The 23,779-nt window shown below is 32.9% G+C and overlaps 1 protein-coding gene across 6 annotated transcripts in view; it reads right to left on the minus strand.

The window, feature by feature from the left end:
* Pds5a (PDS5 cohesin associated factor A) overlaps positions 1-23,779 on the minus strand; it is a 143,396-nt gene that overhangs the window by 55,504 nt on the left and 64,113 nt on the right. For all 6 annotated transcript variants that reach the window (XM_076863804.2, XM_076863801.2, XM_076863803.2 and 3 more), the window contains exons 9-16: positions 18,001-18,116; positions 15,770-15,864; positions 14,428-14,573; positions 11,135-11,286; positions 9,891-10,004; positions 6,982-7,063; positions 5,815-5,863; positions 5,451-5,590 (exon numbers count right to left, since the gene is read on the minus strand). In XM_076863804.2, the coding sequence (XP_076719919.1) occupies positions 5,451-5,590; positions 5,815-5,863; positions 6,982-7,063; positions 9,891-10,004; positions 11,135-11,286; positions 14,428-14,573; positions 15,770-15,864; positions 18,001-18,116 (894 nt within the window). The remainder of the gene's footprint in view (positions 1-5,450; positions 5,591-5,814; positions 5,864-6,981; positions 7,064-9,890; positions 10,005-11,134; positions 11,287-14,427; positions 14,574-15,769; positions 15,865-18,000; positions 18,117-23,779) is intronic.

Genomic DNA, 23,779 nt, shown 5'->3' on the forward strand with positions numbered 1-23,779 from the left:
AGTCCCAAGAATTAAGATTCTGAAGAAAATCACTAAAAATCATTAGAATTTGCCCAATTTATTTTAGCATGCTGTAATTAACCAGGCAAAATGTTAGCATTTGAGAAAATATTTTATTCATGCTTAGTCGTTACATTGTGCTAAGACCCATTTAAAATCTGAAATTTAATACTTTATAATCTTTTAAAATTATTGTTATTTGGTGAGGTATCCCCAAATCCTTCTAGTGTAAAATTTAGTTGCTTTAATATTTCAGAGACTGCCTAACAACAAATGTGACTAATGGAAAATTGCTAGGCAGACTATACTATCAATGCTTTGAAACAGCTTACTAAAAAATGGAAAAATAAAACATATAGTTTAGTTATGACTAATAACTAATTAGTCATAATAGTCACTATGCACAGAACAAATAAATAAGTGTCAAGGAGAAAAGGGTCACACATTTGAATACAGTAATAGAGCTACATAAAATAAACCAATGTATGTAAGCAATAATACTAGACAGTTTTTTTTTTTTTTCCTTTTTCCCATTTCAGGGTTTAGTTATATTGCCTGGTTTGGTGCGAATTCACAATTTTCCTGACTCAGCCTGCATGGGTGGCTAAGGTTATAGACATGCCATTCCACGCAGCTCACAAAGAGATAACACTTACATTTTTATATTCCTTTTTAACGATTTACATTTAGGTGACTGGTCATAACAATAATTTATGTAGGTAATACTTAGGTAAATAAACACAGCAGTTGTTTTAGAATATAAATGTGATAATCTATGTGATATTGGGGTTAAACAACAAATCAAGTTAGTTTGTGGCAGCAATAAAGTTTATCTTGTTTTCCTTACACTTTTAAGAAAAAAAATTTAGAAGCCTATATATACCTCTAATAAACAAAAACACATAAGACCAACAAGAAATTTTTCTAATTGAATAGTAGTTGAGAAAGCTTTAACCAAAAGTAACCATATGCAATCCTGTTAGGAATCTGTTGGCAGAATGAGTTTTTTAAACAATTGTTTTTTTCTGAATCTCTAACAATTTTTTAAGAAATTTTTTAACACATCTGTGCTACAGTTTACCAGGAACAAAAGTCCTACTGCTTTGTCACTTTATTAAAGCTCAGGATACAAAGGCTGGTGTTAGAAAACAGATTTACCCAAAGCTGGGACTGAGGAAGATTGAGACCTTTCTGTCTCAAATCTCTATCTCTCAGGGGCTCAAGGATGGTTTTACGAGAGGAGAGGGAATATGGGACAAAAGACAGAAAATATACACATGTGGATTTAGCTAGGCTGTGCTATTCAGCAACGCCACAGTTTCTGTTACCTTGGTGCCTACCAGGGCCAGTTGCTTCTCAGTTTCCACTCTCAGCATGAGGAAGTTCAGAAGTAAAAGCAATTGGAGCTTTTAATTTCAAAGAGGCTTATTACACTGCCAGTGCACATTAATACGACTAATGCTTATTATTTACAAAAGGTGCTTAATATTCTTAAGGAATATTGAAGAAATAACCTATAATCAATAAGCTTATAATTTATAAACCCTATTATTATAAAAATAAGAGTTACTAAAATGATGTATCCATCTACCTTTCCTTTTTGTACATTTTTTTCTTATTTTGACAATAAAAAAGTATTAGCTCTTAGAAATATTCTTTCTTATGCACAGTAATCCCTCCTATATCCCTTTTGTGTTTTCATAGCCTATCAAAATAATTCCTAAAAATATTGAATATTATCAAGTATCAAGTATTTTTTGCAATTAGAATCAGTAAGTTAGATAAGAATATAATAATTTATCATAAGAAACAATTTCCAAAGCTTTAACTTCCATGTAAAAGTGGATCTGCATCATTGTCATTAAATAAAAAATTAAAGCATTCTATGAGTGTTACAAAATATAAGTCAGCATCTCTCTCCCCTTTCCTTCATATTTTTTCCTACCTCCTTCAGGAGATATAACTGTGCTAATAAATATTGACCTTGGCTGAATCTCGGACTTGTAAGCATAACTGCTCAAATACCACACATGGTTATCTTCTATTCCTATAGCATCTGCTTTGATAGCTAGTCACCCAAGCCAGAAATGCTGACACAGTGGTCTAACTCCAACTTATCCTTTAAAAATCAACTCAGGAGTCACTTATAGAACAAGCCATTCCCTAATTCCACACATTCCTGAGATGAGTGATGCTTTCGTGTTACCAAAGCACATGATTCTATCAGAACACTTACCATATTGTATTCGCTATTGAAATCAACTCATCTGTGTCTGTTACCTAAAGTATAAGCTGGATGATAGGTCATGTATGATACAAATTACTAAACCATGCAGTGATTACAGCGTAAGCTTGGGTCTGGGGGTGTGGTGCAATGGTAAAGTGCTTAGATAGCAGGTGCAAGACCCTGGGTCTGATATCCAAACAAACCATAAACAAAATGTAAGCTTGATCCAGGGAGAAAGGGACAAAGAATATTTGAATTTCTGAAGATATAATGTATATCTAGATAACTCTGTAGGGAAGGGATTTCTTAAATGTGATTCAAAAACCACACAACAGAATGACATTGAGACTTTGTTAAAAGATAGATTCATGATCCCATTTCACACCTGTTTTATGGGTCCCTACTGCTTGTCATCTATGTGTAATACCATAAGAACTTTAAATCTATAGGCAGTGAAGGGGGCCTTGTATTAGGTCATATATAAAATTTCACTTTTACATTATTCTTTTTAAAATCCCAAGAAGTTGGTAATATTTCTAGAGGAAGAAAATGAGGCTCTGAAATGCTGACGTTTTAAAAAATATATTGTTTTTTAGTGTTAGGTGGACACAATATCTTTATTTTATTTTTATGTGGAACTGAGAATCGAACCCAGTGCCTCACGCATGCTAGGCGAGTGCGCTACCACTTGAGCCACATCCCCAGCCCCTGAGTGACTTTTTCTAAAAAATATTTTTTGGTTCTAGATGGACACAATATCTTTATTTATCTTTTTGTGGTACTAAAGATCGAACCAAGGGCCTCACACATGCTAGGCGAGTGCTCTATCACTGAGCCGCAATCCCAGCCCCTGCTGAGTGACTTATTAATGTTCACACTAGTAGTAAGTGCTACAGGTGACATTCAAATTTAGGACTGTCTCATTATATGTTAAATAAGCTTCCTAAAAAATCTTAAAATTTGGGATCTGCCATTATAGTAAGGCCATGGAGTATTAAATAGCAAGCACAGTTGAAGTGGTAGCAAATATGTTATCCTTCTGTAAAACCAAAGTGTGGAAACACAAAACCCAAAAGAAATGTAAAGCCATTCATTGCATACCCTCTTATTCTCTCCACATACATGCACATAAGTTTTAATCCATAGTATGTCTCTGCTGATAGTCTTTACAAAGTATTCTCTAAAACTTTTTCAAGTATGTTACTAAGACAAAGGGGAGGAAAATTATTAGATATATATTCCTACTGTTACTGAGTATTATTCATCTCTGTGACATAAAACATGATTATTTTTTGGAAAAACTCTTAAAAAATGGAAACAAAGCTATACAGAATGACAGAAAACAAATTTTATACTTATTTTTTTCCTTTATTCCATTCTTCTATGTCAATGAAATGATTCAAGGATGTCAGAGAAAATATGTAACTAATACACAGTACCCATGAAAGAAAGGACAAAATGATAAGATATTCTGGAAAATGGCAAGAACTTTTTCTAACAATGGTTGTTTTCTTGAGTTTTTAAAAGGTGTTCTTTTCAAATGAAAGCAAATAGATAAATTAACGAATACACTCAAGTTACACAATGCTAATAAGACGTAGAAAAGAAGGAATCATTACTATACTTTATCTTCATCTCCATCTTCATCTTCATCTTCCTAATTCCTAAAATCAGGAGCACTTATTGGCTGCACTGTATAGTTACTCAGTGTTTACATTCATCCTCAGGTATTGTGGTTTATGTATGCTTTGCATACAGTTTTTAATTTGGAAACTCTTGGTGCTTGTGGTCTTAAATTTCCTTTTTTTTTTTTTTTTTTGTACCAAGGATTTAACTCAGGGACACTTGACCACTGAGCCACATCCCCAGTCCTTTTTTGTATTTTATTTAGAGACAGGGTCTCACTTAGTTACTTCATGCCTTGCTTTTTGCTGAGGCTGGCTTTGATCTCTTGATCTCCTGCCTCAGCCTCCCGAGCCTTTGGGATTATAAGCGTGCACCACCGCACCCAGCCAAATTTCCTTTTCTTTAAATTCAATGTCTTTCTTTGAAAAATCGAGTGATCAAACCAAATATCTCTGATTTTGCTCAATGATTCAATTACTCAGATTCCCCCCTCCTCCCCAGGACACAATGCTCTGAAACTGGAATTCAAGATGCCAAAGGGGTAAATGAAACCTTTAATAGTTGTTACCAAATCATCTATCTCAGAAGTGCAAAGGTTTAAGTAGTCTGGACACTTGGACATCCACATTACTAGGCACAACAGAAGAGCACATTTCCCTAAACTGGCTCCTTCAATGTCCTCCTAAACACTGATCTGTTTAAAATCTCTGACTGAATAAAAGATATTCTGTTCTATGCTCCCAGACCACTTTGTATATGTATCTATTATAATCCTTATCCTTTATCACATATTTAAATAATTATATCAAATCTACTCCTTTTTAGAACACAGACATAAATAACTAAATAATTACCTTTGTCTTATTCATCTTTTTAAGCCTGGTCACAAGCATAGTGTTTGTCATATATGTGTAATATCATAAGAACTACCACTTATTTAAATCCAGGACCCTATATATGTATATATATAGATAGATGAGGAAAATGAGGCTCAAAAATATTGAATAACTTACTAAAGGTCATATTGGTAGTAAATGGTATAGCTGAAATTCAAACTAGGACTCTGTCTCATAAAATGCTGAGTAAATGAACGGATGAAGGTTTCTTTCCTGATATTTTCAATGATGCTGGTTTTCTATAAAATAAGGAGTCCAAGAATAGAATGAGGACAAAAGTCTACATAGGAATTTATCTTATCTATAAATGAAATCACATATATGACAACATTTCTATTGCTGATTTATTACAGGGGTTATTTCCATGCTAACACACAGGAGAAGAAAATGCATGCACACAAAGCATTTAGATCATTCTTATCATTTATTCAATGAATATCTACTAAATACAAACTACTTTATCTTACTCAATTCCTAGGACAAACCTCTCTGGCTTAGATCACTAATTTTTTCCTGGAATGTAGCTAGAGAATGAGTGGTAAATAACAAGAACTAAGTTGACCACAGAAATACTTCTCAATAATTCAGGGCTCACACTACTGTTAAATTCACACAAAACACTAAACGTCAAAAGGCTTTAATGAAATACAGACTTCAACAAGTAAGCTGGGAGAACAAATGTAAAAGTATAATTTACTAACCACACAAACGTCTGCTTGTTTGCATGAACAGGTTGGGCTGATTAATAACTCCAATTGAGACCGTAGTTTCTCATCATCACCAAGAACCTGGTTAAATTTCTTCACAAAATCTTGTGCTTTCCCAGGATCAGGCAAATTCTCTATAAAATTAAGAGGGAACTAATATTAGGAAAGAAAAACTACTAAACTAAAAGCAACTGTCGTAAAAATATTGATGAGTCATCAAAGGAATACTGGACAAACTGGTTCTTAGAAATAAATTAAGAAGTATTTTTCTTAGCATTAAGTTGATAGTCTTATGGGGTGAACTAATTGTCTGTTTTGATATATAGTATACATTTACTGGGTGAATAAACATACTCACTTGCTATTGTCATCAGTTTTCCAAACATGGCAGAACAGTTAGCCTCTGACTGAAATTTAAAATAGAAAAGAAAGAACAACCAGTCACACATGCTAATTTTTGTAAGAAAATATAATAATCATTATTGTACATGCTTCATAGTTTTAAAAAACTTCATCATTATCTACCCACTGAAAATAGTTTACCAATCTACACACTAAGTTAACAGCAAATAACTATTAAGAGGCAACAAACTGTTAACAAGGAGGATCATCTGAGCCCGGGTGTTTGGGGCCAGTCTGGGCTCTATTGTTTGGCAGTGCTAGGCTATTGGACCCAGAGTCTCACACATGCTACGCAATCACTCTATCATGGAGCTACATCCTCAGTTCCTTTTATTGTTTATTTTGAAATAGGGTCTTGCTAAGTTGCCCAGGTGGCTTCGAATTTACAACTGTCTCTTGACTCAGCCTCCCAAATCACTGAGATTATAGGTGTGTGCGACCATGTCCAGCCAAAACCATCATCTCTTAAAAACTTAGAATAACCTCCCCTTCAAAAAGTATTTCCTTCACAATTACAACACAAGGAATTAATTAATAATTTATATTAAATTGGAATAATTTGGAAAAGAAGTTGGTATCCCCCAAGTTGATCCCCAAGAGTGACATTTGTTGGAACTCTTGATATAGCCATGTCCATTAATTTATGAGTGCCTATAACTGCTTTTGTCCTACACCAAGGAAGAGTTGAATAGCTGACCAGAGATTACATGAATGTCAAAAATTAAGTTTTTACTTCTAGTTGTTTACAAAAAAGTTTTGACAAGCCCCTCCTCTAACATCCCTGGATCCTTGAGAAATCTGTCTACAGTTCCCAGGGTTAAGAATACTGTTCTAGGGGTTGGGGTTGAGGTTGTAGCTCAGCGGTAGAGTGCTCATCATGAGGCCCTGGGTTTGATCCTCAGTACCACATAAAAATAAATAAATAAAATAAAGGTATTGTGTCCAACTACAACCAAAAATAAATATCTAAGTAGAATTTGTTATTTTGACACTGGTATTATAGTATTGATACTTAATATTGATTTTACATTGAAGGAACAAGAAAATATATGACTTTTGAATAGTACTATATAACATTTAATCATGACAATAGCCTATGAATTTAAACAAATCATGAACTTACTGTAGGCTGCTTGTGCAAATCCAATAGTTCGCGTACATGACTCCGAAGCATGTTCTGACATTTCCACATCTCATTGAGAGCTCTGTAAATAAAGTTATAAATATAAAAAAATATATTACTTAACATTACTGCAAATTATTCAATTTAATTTTCTGTTACATGGAATATATACACTATTTTTCTACATCTACACAAAATTTTAAGCAAATATTTATTTACTAGGATTTATGACTGTATAGTATAAATAGTAACTAGAAAGCTCCTCATAAGAGAAATTTATTATTTTGATTTTATTTTTTATGGTCCTGGAGATGGAACCTAAGGCTTTATCCATACTAGGCAAACTCTCTACCACTGAGAAGAAATATCTGAGAAAAGAAGAATTTTGCAGTTAAATAAAGAGGCTCAGAGATAGCCAGAGTGTTCTGGCTCAAGGAGTGATAAAGTGTCTAGATGTATGGCACACATAGAAAACTGAAGAACATTTATGGGTAAGGGAGGGGGGATAGTAGAGGATAGGAAAGGTAGCAGAATACAACAGTCACTAGTATGGCAATATGTAAAAACGTGGGTGTGTAACCGATGTGATTCTGCAATCTGTATACGGGGTAAAAATGGGAGTTCATAACCCACTTGAACCAAATGTATGAAATATGATATGTCAAGAGCTTTGTAATGTTTTGAACAATAAATAAATAGATAGATAGATAGATAGATAGATAGGAAAAAGAAAACTGAAGAACATTTATGTGCTTGGACTACAGAGTGTAGTGGGAAGCATAAATAGCTGTAGCGAACCATAGATAGGAAGCAGATGAAAAAGGTCTTTTGAACACCAGGCTAAGAAATCTATATGAAGGGATACCAACCATTTATTTGTTTATTTATTAAAAATAAATAAACAATATTTATTAATATTGTTTTTAGTTGTAGGTGGACACAAAAGCTTTATTTATTATTTATTTTTATGTGGTGCCGAGGTTAAGCCCAGTGCCTCACATGAGCTATATAAATTAAAGTTTATGCCTATATATGTAATTATACAATTATATACAGCCCCGATACTCATTTCTCTCCATGATTATAGACTTTCCTCTCTTACAAATGCCCTCTATACTTCCAGGCGTCCAGAGTACCTCTAAGAAATCCTTCTGAGTGCCCTGGCCAGATATTTAGAAATACAAAGAGATATCAAACCTTAGGCCAAGTTACATGCAGTGGTGCACACCTATAATCCTAGCTACTTGGGAGATTATTGCAGGAGACTTCAATCTCGAGATGCCAGTCTTGGCAAATTAGTGATACCCTGTCTTAAAATGAAAATAAAAGGGCTATGGATGTAGCTCAGTGTGGTAGAGCACCCTTGGATACAATCCCCAGTACCTCAAAACACACACATTTAAACCCATAGGCAAGCATTTTACTATCAGGAGTGGCATTAATAAAGCTGTTAAAGAATGATGGCTAATGCCTCCTGATGTGATATATATTACCTTCAAGGAATTTTTGCTAAAAATGGATGATTATAACCTAATAATGAGAAAACATCAAAATAATCCAAATGGAGACTAAATAGCAAAATAATCCAAATGGAGACTATATTATACAAAATAATTGGCCTATAATAACTCTTCCAAAAAACAGTCATAAAAAAGAGATTGAGTAATAATTCTGTATGTAATATTTAATCCCAGATGAGACAAACCTGCACACTATATAAACAATTGAGGAAAATTCGAACACATATAGTGGATTAGACACTGTTAAGGTTCTATAAGAAAATATCATTGTTTATAATGAGTCAACACTAAAGTATTTATATCTAAAGGGATCCACATCTACAAATTATTCTCAAATGTTTGGGAAGAAAATATATAGAGAGAGATAGAAAACGTGTAAAATGTATATATAGAGACAGAAAACATGTACATAGTTAAAAATGATGGTTCTGCGTACAGGGATGTTACAACATTCTGTATGCAGATTAAAGTTTATAGCTATATATGTAATTACACAATTATATACAGCTTATATATATACACAGCTGAAATCCTAAATCAAAAGTTTCAAAATCCTTAATACAGGACTCAATTATTTTGTGTGCATTTTAATTGACTTTTTTTTTTTCTGGTGGTGGTATTGGTATTGAACCCAGGGCTACTGAACTACATCCTCAGTTCATCCTTTTTATTTTGAGACAGGGCCCAAGTTGCCCAGGCTGGCTTTGAGCTTGTGATCCTCCTGCCTCAGTCTCCTAAGTCACTGGGACTATAGGTGTGCACTACCACCACACCTGGCTCCAAGCAAAATTATTAATAGTGCTTCCTTTCTGTCTTAAAATATTCATTAGACAATTAAATGCACATCTTATGTAGAGGTGATAAAGATAGGCTCTCAAAAAAAAAAAAAAAAACAAAACAAAAAACAAAACCAAACCAAACCTACTCATTTCTTAGTTTAGTACTTAGTATGAAAGGATAAAGGAGAATAGTATAATTTAGATACCCATCAGGTATTCTGACACGGGGACTTTGTTGAATGTCTGAGAACATATTATGACCCAGTTGTCAAATACACTGTGAGGGGGCTGGGGTCATGGCTCAGTGGTAGAGCACTCGCCTAGCATGTGTAAGGCACTGGGTTCAATTCTCAGCACTATATATACATAAATTAGTTAAGTAAAGGTCCCTTGATAAGTAAAAAACAAAACAAACAAAAAAACACTATGAATATAGGAATAGCTTTGCTGTTGACTGATCTGAATTTAAATAATATTTTTCTCTATAAATATTTGCCTGAGTTTCTTGAATTATAACAATTAGATAAGATGACAACAACAATAATTAGATAAGATGAAGTAATTTTATAAAATTTTCAGAAGTAATTTAGTCATTTGAAAAATAACTTACTTTACAGCATTTGGATCCAAACTAGCATATAAATAATATAAGCATTTCATTCTCTCTTCTGTTTCCAGATTGTGGGGCACAAGATACTGAGCAAAAATTTTCTCTACCAATAGTCTGTGAAACAAGACCCAAAACGCACAATTATTTTATTTTTAAAGTGATAATAGTCATTTTTACCATTTTGAAGAAAGATACCAAACCAATAGTGTATTCACATACAATGGGAAACATCAGGATATAATCGGTTTTTCCAATGGAAGATGTTCTACAGTTATTTTTAAATTTAGAGGCAGTTACTACTTGTGACTTCAAGTTATAATGTGTCCTTATGAAACATTTATTCTAGGATAGTAAAATGTTATTCCTAAACACTGGGCAGGCTGTACCACCTATTCTTCAACAGTCCAAAACTATAACAAATTAGTTAACACTACATGTAAAGCTATGTTTCTAATTGTCAAGAAACTCATTAATTTCCTCTGATTACAGTTCAGTTCCTTTCCCATGTTGTCACAGAGAGAAAACAAGAGGATCTCCTTTCTAATACTTCCTGAAAATATGCATATTGATTTTTCTTCTCTCCATATTCTAAATTCTTTATCAATACTGGAATATCCTTCTTGCTAAACTTATATCCATTATTCAGTACTACTGGAATAAGAAAACAAAGAGCTCTTCATTGACCAATTAAATACATTACCTGTGATACCCAAGTAATCACTCTAATTCAATAAAACACTGCAAAGTATTTTACAAAAACCAAGTATCATTAACCCAATCCATTATAAAATTTGAAGTAGCATTCAGAAAATGAAAAGAACGTAATAATGCCTCTATTGGTAATGACAGTGTTGCAAAAAGGAAAACTAATAATTATGAATTATCAAACAATACTGCAGGCAAAGAAAGGACCATTGTGCTTTACATTTATTATTTTATTTAATCCAGATGACAATCCTGTAAAAAGTGCATTATGAAAATTTCTCCTTTTTATGTTAAACTGATATGCACAGAAGTAAAATCATAAGGGCCACAGCAAATAGCTGTCTCTGGTCTGGTTGACTACAAAGTCTTTGCCTAGTTTACTATTACTATGCTACCTTAAACTTATTTAAACATAGTATGTAAGAATTCATAGAAAGTTATTTCTAAATTTAGAAATAAAGTATTTAAAGTTAGATAAAGACATTTAAAAATGAAAAGCAGTTTTACATTTAATCATTTGATCAACATAGTAGACTCACTTGTCATCAATGCTGTTCTGATAATAAATATGTAAAAGTTTGTCCTTTATCCAGCTGACTTTCTCTGCCGCTTCCTTTCCTGCTTCACCATGAAGACAGTATTTCTTATAAAGCTGAGCCAGACCCATCATAGCTTCTTTTCTTACTCGCCACTAGAAAGTATAACATTTATTAGATGAGGAAAATAACAAAATTTTATATTAACCTGCAAAAACTGCCATGGCTTTACTAGGTTGCAGTCAGTCTTAAGAGTGAGTGTGTGTGTGTGTGTGTGTGTGTGTGTGTGTGTGTGAACATAATATTTCTTTTACAACAGGCTTTACTAAGCATTTTGAATGTGTTCCTATTTAGAAACAAAACTACTTTAGAAATTTTCTAGTGGAGATACTGCTGAATGATCTACCAATTTTTTATTTCCATACAGAGCAAAGCAACAGTAAATCCTACTAAATATATCATTTGATTCTCTAAATTAAAGAAAAAAAATATATGTCCAATTTTAAATGTAAAAGACAAAGGAATATTTCATTCTACAAACAAAAACCTATAATGTTTTAGTTCTCAATTATATGCTTTCTGATGTTAACCCAGAATAAGAAGAACAAAGTTCATTCAATATCAAGAATACTGAGTCTAGGGTTGGGGCTGTAACTCAGTGGTGGAGCACTTGCATCACATGTGTGAGGCAATGGGTTTGATCCTCAGCACCACATAAAAATAAATAAAAGGTATCTTGTCCATCTACAACTAAAAATATATATTTTAAAAAAAGGATACTGAGACTACAACGTTGGAAAGAACTTCAGTGATCATCTTATTCTTTATCATCATCTTGTCTTACTTTGTAGACAAATGATTTACATACATAGCATGTCCTAGTTAGTGAAAAGACTCCGGGGATTTCTAGAGGCTGTTATGAAAGGGTTACTAGAGAAGGAAAGAATGGTGTTAAGAGGAAGGCAGACAGGAAAAAGAAAAAAGAAGAGAGACCGTTAAAAACCTAACATGAGTGCTGGTAGTGGAGCTCAGTGGTACAGCATTTGCCTAGTATGTGTGAGGCCCTGGGTTTGATCTCAGCACCAAAAAACTTAACATGAAGACTATGCCAAGATCTAAGAAAAAACAATAACCAAAAATGTATTTCTCTTTAAAAAAATGGTGAGGGGAGATTTTTTCATTTTTTGCCAACTTAGTGGATGGAATAATACTTCATTCCTATACAACAGGTTAACAGATGCCTTGCTTATTTTTAAAAATTTTGATAAGGTCTCACTAAATTGCCTAGGCTAGCCTCCTGTCTTAGCCTCCAAGTCACTAAAATTACAGTCATGCACCAACATGCCTCACATGGATGCCTTCTGATATCACTTAAACCAAAAACTGTGTACCATGAAATATAAGATTAATTCCTGGCCCCCTTTTATATAGGAGAAAACAATTGTTAAAATGGCTACTATGTAACTTATTAGTCCAAAATTCCGGTCTTAAATGTCTAATAGAACATAATGTAGTTTCAGTTAAGAAGAGTCATTTATTCAATTCCTTTTGAAACTATGAAACATTAATAGGAGTGAAATCTTTCTAGAAGGAAGATATTACATGAGTGGCAATAACATATGGAAAGAAAAGAGGGCAATGCCAATTAACAACAAGGTAGAGTCATTTAAGTTAAAGATAAAAAAAAATCTTCAAAGTTAGAATTATTAACACAGTTAAACAAGCTAAACAGTGGGGTTTTTTGGTAATGGGTATTGAACCCAGAGGCACTCTACCAGTGAGGTACATCCCCAACCCACACTTTTTGTTTTTTAATTTTGATACTGCATCTTGCTTATTTACACAGATTGGCCTTGAATTTGTGATCCTCTTGCCTTGATACCCCAAATCAATGGGATGACCGGCAAGTGCCGTGGCGCCTGGCCAATGTCCATTAAAACATCTGCCTCTTATGACTTTTATTTTTAACTTTTTTCCTTCTACTGAGAATTGAACCTGGGGTGCAGTACCACAGATACATCCTTAGTTCTTAATTTTTGTTTTGAGATAGGGTCTTACTAAGTTGCTGAGGTTGGCCTCGAATTTGCAATCCTCCCTCTCCAGCCTCCCAATTATAGCCAGGTGCCATCCTGCCCAGCCTATTTTTTTTTTTTTTTTTTAAAGATTATATGGGTTTTTTTTTTAGTTGTTGATGGACCTTTATTACTTACTTATTTATATGTGGTGCTGAGACTTGAACCCAGTGCTTCACACATGGCAGACAAGTGCTCTAACACTGAGCCAGAACCCCAGCCCCCTGCCCAGCCTCTTATAATTATTTTAAAAAAAAGAGCATAAAGACTACTCAAAACCAACTTCTTCTCTACCGTAAAATTATAGCTAAACTATAATTTTCAACAGGAAATTTGATTATCAATTATATAAAATAAAATTGCAAACTGCAAGGCAATTTTGTTAAAGATGTTAATCAGCCTGCTTTGCATAACAGACTCTTACTTATGGGGGACAGTGCTATTTCTTAGCAACTGCTATTTCTGTTTTTAGTATTACTTTTCCTCATCAATTCATATTTCTAAAGAGACCAAATGGAAAAATTATCTCAGATGTTTTTGAGACAGGATTTTGCTAAGTTGCTGCTGAGGCTGGCCTTGAACTTGGCATTCTCCTGCCTCAGCCTCCTGAATTCCTGGGATTACAAGTGTGCAACACCAAACCCAGGTGGAAATATCACTTTCTTAGTAAGTATGATGGTATTTTTACTCAAACAATGACAGACCCAGCTAAGTTATATCAGGTTGTAATAAATGAGAAACAGATTGATAAGTTACTGTTTACAAACTTATCATATGTGAGAAAAAATAGAATAAAACTTTTAATTTATCTTTTATTTAAAAAAAAACTTCTTCTTTTTTTTTTTTTTTAGTTGTAGGTGGACGAAATACCTTTATTTTATTTTTATGTGGTGCTGAGGATCAAACGTAGTACCTCACGCATACTAGGCAAATATTCTCTCTCTGAGTCACAAACCCAGCCCTAATTTACCTGTTCTTTTATAAAGGAAAATGATAAAATAGAAACCATAACTAAGATGTGAAAAACTCTAGAATCCAATGTACTCAAAGGTAATTAATATGTACAAGAAATAAAAATCTATTTAGCATTGTCATTAATCTGATTTTCAAGCAGAAAAGCTTTGTTATTATGGATAATAATTCTTACTATAGAAAATAATACCAATTGTATTTAACAAATAAAACACAGTAAAATAAGGAAGAATAAAATTCCTCAGATTTTACCCGTTTATCCAGTGTTCTTTCCCTTACAAATCCAAGCAGCTGATCATTTACTAAGGCAAGGTCTCTTTTGGCTGCTGTTATTATAGTAACAATGACATCATGACGAATAGCTTCTTCTGGATCATGTGATCTAACCTTCAAATATTCTGTAATAAGAAAAAAAACTTAAGCTCCATGTGAGCTATGTAATTTGTCATGATTCAGAATGATAGAAAAGACTAATGCTTTTAGCATTTGTTCATACTAAGACAATGTCTGTAAAATGTGGCATGAATCAAAATAATTTTTAAGACACCAGTACTCTGTAATAATCACAAATCTGCATTAGCACATCTTAATAAATAAGGTTATTTTAGTGGAAAAGTTGAATTACAACACAGTATGAGATTTATACAGTTTAGATTTGCAGTTACAAATTAAAAGACTTGAAGAATAGTAAAAATGCTTAACAAGTTAGCTGATAGGTATATACCTACACCATTAAAATCCAGAATATTTTGTAATCTTTTTAAAACAATTCCTGAATAGGCTGGGCATAGTGGTCCATGCCTGTAATCCCAGTGGCTTGGAAGGCTGAGGCAGAAAGACTGTGAGTTCAAAGCCAGCCTCAGCAACTTGGTGAGGCCGCTAGCAACTTAGTGAGAACCTGTCTCTAAATAAAATATTTAAAAGGGCTGGGGGAGGCTGGGGTTGTGGCTCAGTAGTAGAGCACTTGCCTAGCATGTGTGAGGCATTGGGTTCATTCCTCAGCACCGCATATAAATAAATAAATAAGATAAAGATCCATCAATAACTAATTTTTTTTTTTAAAGGGCTGGGGATGTGGCTTAGTTGTTAAATGACTCCCTGGTATAAACAAACAAACAAATCCTGAACAACTTATAATGCAAAGTAAATCAAGGTAAAAAGTGTCATTTCTTCTGTTTTTTATAAACAACAGAACTTTGATAGACGCCACCTATTTGCTACAATCAAATGTGTAGCTTTAAAAGCTCTATGTTCAAGTGAAGAAACAAATTTTAGTTTAATTCAGAAAACAACCGCTTTCCTACTTATTATTGTATGTTACTATACTTAATTATATAAATATAATGATTTGTGCCCAAATCTATTTCCTTAAAACATTTCTTTTTTCCTAAAAAATTCAAAAGGATCAAAACAACAAAGATTTTGAATGTAATTTTATTTTATAAAGCATATAATCATTTCCTAGGGCATGAGAAATAGCGACCTGAAATCTTGCTAGAATTAAAAATCTTCTCAGAAACTGAAGTTAGATCTTTGCCTGCATGTAAACTTTATTTCTGTAATTACTTCATTTGCAATAAACCAGATAGCTTACCTGTGAGATCTTTTGCTAAATCTGGGTGATTCATTAAACAATGACTGGCAAATTTCACACTTTCTAATCTCACAGGAACATGAATGTCATTAAATCTATATAGAAAGAGATTGCTAAATATTAATTCTAAGGCACAATAATATTTTCAAATAAGGTATATCTAACACACAAGTGCTTATAAACAACAATATTTACTGATTAGAAAGTACATTTATTATAATGATAGCTAATATGTTCTGATGGGAGAATATAAAGTATATAAGACAAAAGACATAATTTTAAAGAAACGTTTTTGAAACAATTTGTTTTAACATGCTAAAACAAAATGATAAAAAAATATAAACATATGTCTGACTAAGAAAACTATTCATTTTATAGATCTAAAACTCTGAGAGATTATTATTTTGCCACGTAATAAATAAAAAATAAACATAAACTTTGCTTGGAAAAAAAATTTATAAGAGGAAACTATTGGGGAATTTGGCGTAGAAAGCAGACCATACATCAGACTAAAATCCAGAGGCTGAAATAAGAGTGAATAAAAATGAGTCATCTTTCCTCATCCGTCTGGGACTCACTTGTGGTAAAATGCTTTTTTTTTTTTTCTTTTCTTTTTTGGTACAGGGGATTGAACACAGAGGCGCTTTACCACTGAGCTACATCCCCAGCCCTTTTTGTTTTTTATTTGGAGACACAGTCTCGCAAAGTTGCTTAGGGCCTTACTAGAATTCTAAGGCTAGCCTTGAATTTTTGATCCTCCTGCCTGACCACCCGCAGTGGGATTATAGATGTGCACCACCACCACCACCATCCCCATCACCACCACAACCAGCATGCCCAGCAATATATGAATTCAGTTAATATGAAATTCAACATGATATATAATAAGGATAAGCTTTGGAATTCAAATTTAAAATAGACTGGGCAACTTTTAAAAATATATTTATTACTGAGAAATAATGTGATTTTGGGATGGGGGTATTGCTCATTGGTAGTATACATGCTTAGCAGATGCAAGGCCCTGGGTTCAATCCACAGCACAGGGGGGTTTGGGTGGGGATAATAATGTGATGTTAAATAAAAGGTAATTTTTAAATTTTTGAAATGAGTTCATAAAATATTCAAGTAAACTCATTGAATAAATTTCCTAATGTCTATAGCCTCCAACTTTCTTATGCAGAGCTAATCTTTGTATTTTAATATAATCTTACATTTAGGATTTATAATTTTTCAACTGTCAAAGAAAAAAATTTTTGATCAAGCAAAGTATAAAAACACTTAACATTACAATTAAATAAAATTCAGAACAGATAAAATATAACCTCTTTGTTTCTATAAATCACTGACACATCACCAGAGTGATACACCAGTAAATATAAAATGATGTGTTTAAAAACCCATATGCTGATTTTGATCTTACAAGAACTAAGTGAAAAATACATTCTTGCATTTTTGCTTGAATGATTTGCAATAAATACTGATGTCAATCACTAGGATAGGGAATACCTTTTCTGGAACCTTCTAAGTGCAGTTGCTTTATTGCCTCTATTATAACCTATTCTGGAATCAAGGTTAATTATTCAAATATTCAGGTCTTCTTTTAAGTCCTTAAAGATGGTTTGTTCTCAGCAAGTAACTGCTGAGATATCATTATGTCATTGTCAGAGATTTCACAGAACACAGGATTATTATAGTAAATTTATTCTAAATGAGTCCATCTTCAAAAATCAGTTGAATTAATGATGAATCTCAAATGTTCCCCAAAATACTAATACTAAATATCTACTTTTAAATCAACCTTTGAAACCAAAGGATCATGTAAATGAAATGTGAGGAAGAATTTAATAAATTTCATAGATTTTTCAACCTTATCAAGTAAAATTTAATCACTCTATGTTCTTGAGAAACTTTAAAAAGAATTTAAGAGCAATAATATTTTTCATCTCATAGTCATACAATTATACCAAATTATTTGAAAACTCATCATACAATTAGATAAAAATACCAGATTCTTCACACGGGACTAGTGGTTTCACCTGAAAAGTTTATTTAAAAAACTCAAGTTTTTAGCACATCCTGAGATGATGTCTAACTATTCCAAGACACTTTTTAGAATAATGCTAATGAAACCAACAAACTTTAATTCAAGTTTTGGTATGTGTAGTTATAATCAAGTGGACCCTACTGAATAGGCCCCAAAATACATAAATCTGAATTTCATGTTCTCTTACCGTCCAAGAAAACATTGCCAAAGAGGTCGATTCTGTGTGGCCAAATCAGAATCTTTAGATCCAAATAATTTAGCTAGAAGTCGAACAACAGCTAATCGTTCTTCTCCATCATTGCTCTACAAAGGGAAAAGAGAAAATAAATGAAGCTTTTGAGTTTTACTGTTCCGACTACAAAAAAATGAAATATTACCCCAAACATACAACTTCATTAAAAAAAAAAAAAACTTTTTTGGTAGTTTTGTATGGACAGAATGCCTTTTTTTAAAAAAAATGTGGTGCTGAGGATCAAACCCAGTGACTCACACATGCTAGACAAGTGCTCTACCTCTGAGCTACAGCTGCAGCCCACAACTTCATATTTCTGCTTATAATTTTGAATATTTTATTTATTATTTATTTTTTTTAGAATTGTAATATTTATTTTTTAGTATTTGGCGGACACAACATCTTTTTCTGTATGTGGTGCTGAGGATCGAACCCGGTCCGCACGCATGCCAGGCAAGCGCGCTACCGCTTGAGCCACATCTCCAGCCCCTGAATATTTTAAAATATCATATGCTCTTATTTACTATGCAAAATTTATTCCAAGTGAGATCATCTGGCACTTTGATCTTATCTGATGTTTTCCCATTTGCAAATTTAGCTTATTTTTTAAAATTTTTTGTTTTGTAGTTGTAGATGGACAGAATGCCTTTATTTTGTTAATTTTTATGTGGTACTGAGGATTGAACCCAGTGCCTCAATCATGCTAGGAAAGCGCTTTTGCCACTGAGCTATAGCCCCAGCCCTTCACTGCTTATTTATAATCTTACATTGGTATACACATTGTAAAAATGTAAAGATACTTCATCCATTTCTGATACTAAGGCTCTAGGGAAAAAAAAATTTGTAAAGGACCAAGCTGCACATAATTCCAGCCCTAATAAACTTTCTTTATAAGAATTCTGTCCTTCAATTTAAGGTTCAACATCAATATAGATTAAGATCTTTTTTTTTAATATTTATTTTTTAGGTGTAGATGGACACAACACAATGCTTTTATTTCTTTTTTTTTTAATGTGGTGCTGAGGATCGAACCCGGGTCTTGCCCATACCAGCCCCAAGATCTTAATTTGCAATATTTTAACCAAGTATCTACTACTGACTGGAGAATAGGATGCTGAAAATATCACAATTCAGGAAAACTCATTTTAATAAGAGCAACAATCTTAAGAGGATCTAAAAGGTCAAGTGACTTGCACATTACAAAAAACCCCCCAAATTTAGTAATTTTTTGGTAAGAGTCTCCTATTTTCTTAAAATGAACCAATATAAGCTATGAAATTCTGTTCCAAATTGGGACTAGTGGTACATGCCTGTAATCCCAATGACTTAGGAGGCTGACACAGGAGAATCAAAAGTTCGAGGCCAGCTTTGGCAATTTAATAAAGCACTCTTATTTCAGCTTCTGGATTTTAGTCTTATGTATAGTCTGCTTTCTACGCCAAATTCCCCAATAGTTTCCTCTTATAAATTTTTTTTTTCAAGCAAAGTTTATGTTTATTTTTTATTTATTATGTGGCAAAATAACAATCTCTCAGAGTTTTAGATCTATAAAATGAATAGTTTTCTTAGTCAGACATATGTTTATATTTTTTTATCATTTTGTTTTAGCATGTTAAAACAAATTGTTTCAAAAACGTTTCTTTAAAATTATGTCTTTTGTCTTATATACTTTATATTCTCCCATCAGAACATATTAGCTATCATTATAATAAATGTACTTTCTAATCAGTAAATATTGTTGTTTATAAGCACTTGTGTGTTAGATATACCTTATTTGAAAATATTATTGTGCCTTAGAATTAATATTTAGCATTCTCTTTCTATATAGATTTAATAAAGCACTGTCTCAAAAATTAAAAAGGTCTAGGGATATAGAGGACTGTAGGTTCAATCCCCAGTACTAAAAAAGGAATTAAAAAATCTGTTCTAGTTTCATTACTGACATCACATTTTAGTGTAAATTATTTTGAAATCATATGGTGTGTGAAATTTCTTTTTAAAACTCACATATTCATTAGGAAAGTAAATGTAATCCCTAAAAAAAAAACTACTAATTTTTTTAGGAGTTCAAATACAATGTTTGTGTAAAGCAATACCAGATATTGAACAAACAAATCTCTATGGGAAAAGATAGAAGTTCAAGTAGAAAATATAATCTAGTCCTTAAGAATATTTTAACTCTCAGAAATAAAAGTTTTCTAGGTAAAGCAGACACATTTATATCAAACAGATATAAAAATGAAAATTAAATCTAGCTTTGCCATAATGAATCACAAAATGATCTTCTCTGACAAAGATTTTCTCTTAATTGTGACAACAATGCTAAGTGGTACTGCCAAATTTACTGACTGGCGTAATTATTATTAGTATTTTTTTTGTACCGGGGATTGAACTCAGGGACACTTGACCACTGAGCCACATCCTCAGCCCCATTTGTATTTCATTTAGAGACAGGTCTCATTGAGTTGATTAGAACCTTGCTTTTGCTGAGGCTGGCTTTGAATTTGTGATCCTCCTGCCTCAGCCTCCTAAGCCACTGGGATTTAGGAGTGCGCCACCACACCTGCCAAAATTTGATTTTTTTAAATTAATTTGATTTTTAATGAAAAATTAAACCTATCTCTTAAATTTCAAATACTAGAATAAGTGTAAATTTTATTCTATTTGTGAGTAAAACAGTAATTATTTCAAATAATGTGACATTTAACATTTATAAAATGATTGAAATTACATAACTAAGTGAAAACTAGCTCCTCCTGTGTTTGTAAAATTTAAAATATATTCCTCGAGTAAAGTTGGAATGATTACAATGATGATACATATTTTTGGTGCAAAAACCATTTTGTGTTTCTGATGTACAGCTGATGTATTATTAATCTAACCAAAGTTATTATCTTATGAAGATGGGACATATGCACTGAATTACAAATACAGCTACATATTTTAATAAGTGAGACAAAATGAGAAATTCTACATTAACAATTTACCAATTACTTTTCAAAAAGAGAAATAAAGCCACTGTAGTTTTTATTCTGTCTAGTCCTAGTCTGAAAAGGTAACAAATTTTACTACTGTTTCTAATTACAATGCAATTGATTCAAAACATTCTTTTTGTGAATACCTGATTTTTACTTTAAATATGACTATATTAAAATGTTTTAAAATCTTGTGAATAAATGTAAATCTCCCTTTCCCAATCCCTGCCATAAACAAAAATCTTAAATGTAAATGTAAAATGTGACAAATTTCCTGTGAATTATAGCCAATGTTGCTAACTAGTATAACTCCAGGGTATCCTTTACAAATATGAGAACCGAACTGTGGGGACCTATAACATAGACCATACATAGACTACAATACAGAGTAAACCAAAGAAACTTATTTTGAAGCATTTTCTCAAATATTTTTATTGTTCTCAGAGGACTGTAACCAAGAGCTGCGAACTACCAAAGGAGTCTATAGATTCAGAGATAAAACTGCGTCACCACAGCCATAAAAATTTCCTAGGTAATCTGCTTGGCACACACTGTTGACTAAAAAAGAGGTACCATAATAATACTTAATACACAGGCTAATCTAAATCTCAGTTTCTTCACTGCAGATGAGAAAATTAATAAAAGTACAGGCTAGGATTTCAGAAGGGAATAAGAACATGGGAAATAACATCTGTTTGTTGTTCTAGGACAATAAACACAATATTCTATTACTACTATTTAGATGCAGTATTAAACTTTTAAAAAGCATGAATAACCTAATATAGAAAAATATAAAGATCAATGACTTTATGTTAACTACTTACTACTAACCCCTTACTATGGGGTTAGTAAACCAGAATAAAAAATTATGAAAAACTTCATATTCATTACCTTTAGAGTAAACAGGTATGAAGTCAAATTGTACCAATGAAGAAGAGGTGGTATACAAACTAAAGGAATAATTAGAACCATGATAAACTAAAAAGCTTACAAATAGTTTAAGATACTACTACTTAGTGCTAGCCATTCTGTTGTGATATAAAAGATAAAGTCTTAGTGGAACCAGACTTGACTTTCTGTGTATGTGTGGGCAGGGTGGGGTAGGGTGAATCCAGGGACACTGTACCACTGAACTATATATTTTTAATTTTTTACACAAGGTCATGCTAAATTACTAAGGCTAGCCTGGAATTTGGCATTTTCCTGCCTCAGGTTCTTGATTAGCTGGGATTACAGACGTGGGCCACTGTGCCAGCCAAATCTGAATTTTTTAAAAAAGAAAATGCATATGGACTTTTAAACAAAATCTCCTGGTTTTTTAAATTCACTCTTTGTTAGAAACTAAAAATCATATCCATCTCAATAAGAGATTTGAAAAAATAAAGTGTATCAAAAAAATATTTTCAGGCTGACTTCAGCTTATTAGCACCTCTGCTTTAGATACACGAACCTAGAAAGTGGGGCATGAATAGCCACTACAGCTTAGAATCTTCCAGTTTACATTAAGCACACAAGGGAAATCTAGGAAAAAATAGCTTCCCTCCTTTCCCACCATATCACAGCAGTCTTTTATTTAAGGCTTAGAGGCTTGACTTCACATCTTCAGACACTACAAATAGGTATGTGTGTGTGTGTGATGGGATGGAGAACATATTTTAATACCTTACAACTCAGAAATAAATTCAGTATGGAAACTAAGTGTTTATGTTGTTAAAATAAACTCTTTAATAAAATCCAAGCCAGGCATGGTGGCATATGCCTATAACCTCAATGACTAAGGAGGTTGAGGCAAGAGGATTGCAAGTTTGATGCCAGTCAGGCAATTTAGCAAGACCTTCAGCAACTTGGCAAGATCTTATATCAAAAGAAAAAATAAAAAGGGCTGGGGATGTAGTTCCATGAAAGAGTAACTCTGGATTCAACCCACATTGCCAAAATGATGATGATGATTATGATGATGATTGTGACGACCAAAACACACCTTATTTATTCTAAATAACATTTATTATTATTCTAGATAACATTTTCCTACAGTTTCTCATAAGAACTATTTTATTCTAGATAAAATTTATTATTATTCTAGATAACATTTTCCTAACAAGAATTTCTCATTTAAAAAAAAAAAAAAAACTATTTGCTTTAACAGTCTGCAAAACATTTAATCTTTAATTTCTCATCTCGAAAGAAAGAAATGTAGGGGCTGGGGATGTGGCTCAAGTGGTAGTGCGCTCGCCTTGCATGCGTGCGGCCCGGGTTCGATCCTCAGCACCACGTAAAAACAAAGATGTTGTGTCCGCCAAGTACTTAAAAATAAATATTAAAAAATTCTCTCTCTCTCTCTCCCTCTCTCTCTCACTCTTTCTTTAAAAAAAAAAAAAAAAGAAAGAAAGAAATGTAATGTTGGTTCTAATTATAGTTTGAATTAAAGATCAAATAATTTTTTTTTTGGGGGGGGGGTTCCCAGGGATTGAACTCAGGGACACTTGACCACTGAGCCACATCTCCAATCCTATTTTGTATTTTATTTAGAGACAGGGTCTCACTGAGTTGCTAAGCACCTTGCTAAATTGCTGAGGCTGGCTTTGAACTTGCAGTCCTCCTGCCTCAGCCTCCCAAGCCGCTGGGATTATAAGTGTGTGATACTGCACCCAGCTGAAGTGTTATCTTCTATAGTTCAATTAAGATGGGGGATTAAGTGTCAAGTTTTTATTTTGAGAAGAGAGAAATTCCTTGTTAAGTTAACAATAAAAAAACAGATA

Source organism: Callospermophilus lateralis, chromosome 8 (genome assembly GCF_048772815.1).
Source record: "Callospermophilus lateralis isolate mCalLat2 chromosome 8, mCalLat2.hap1, whole genome shotgun sequence".
NCBI classification, from domain to species: Eukaryota; Metazoa; Chordata; class Mammalia; order Rodentia; family Sciuridae; genus Callospermophilus; species Callospermophilus lateralis.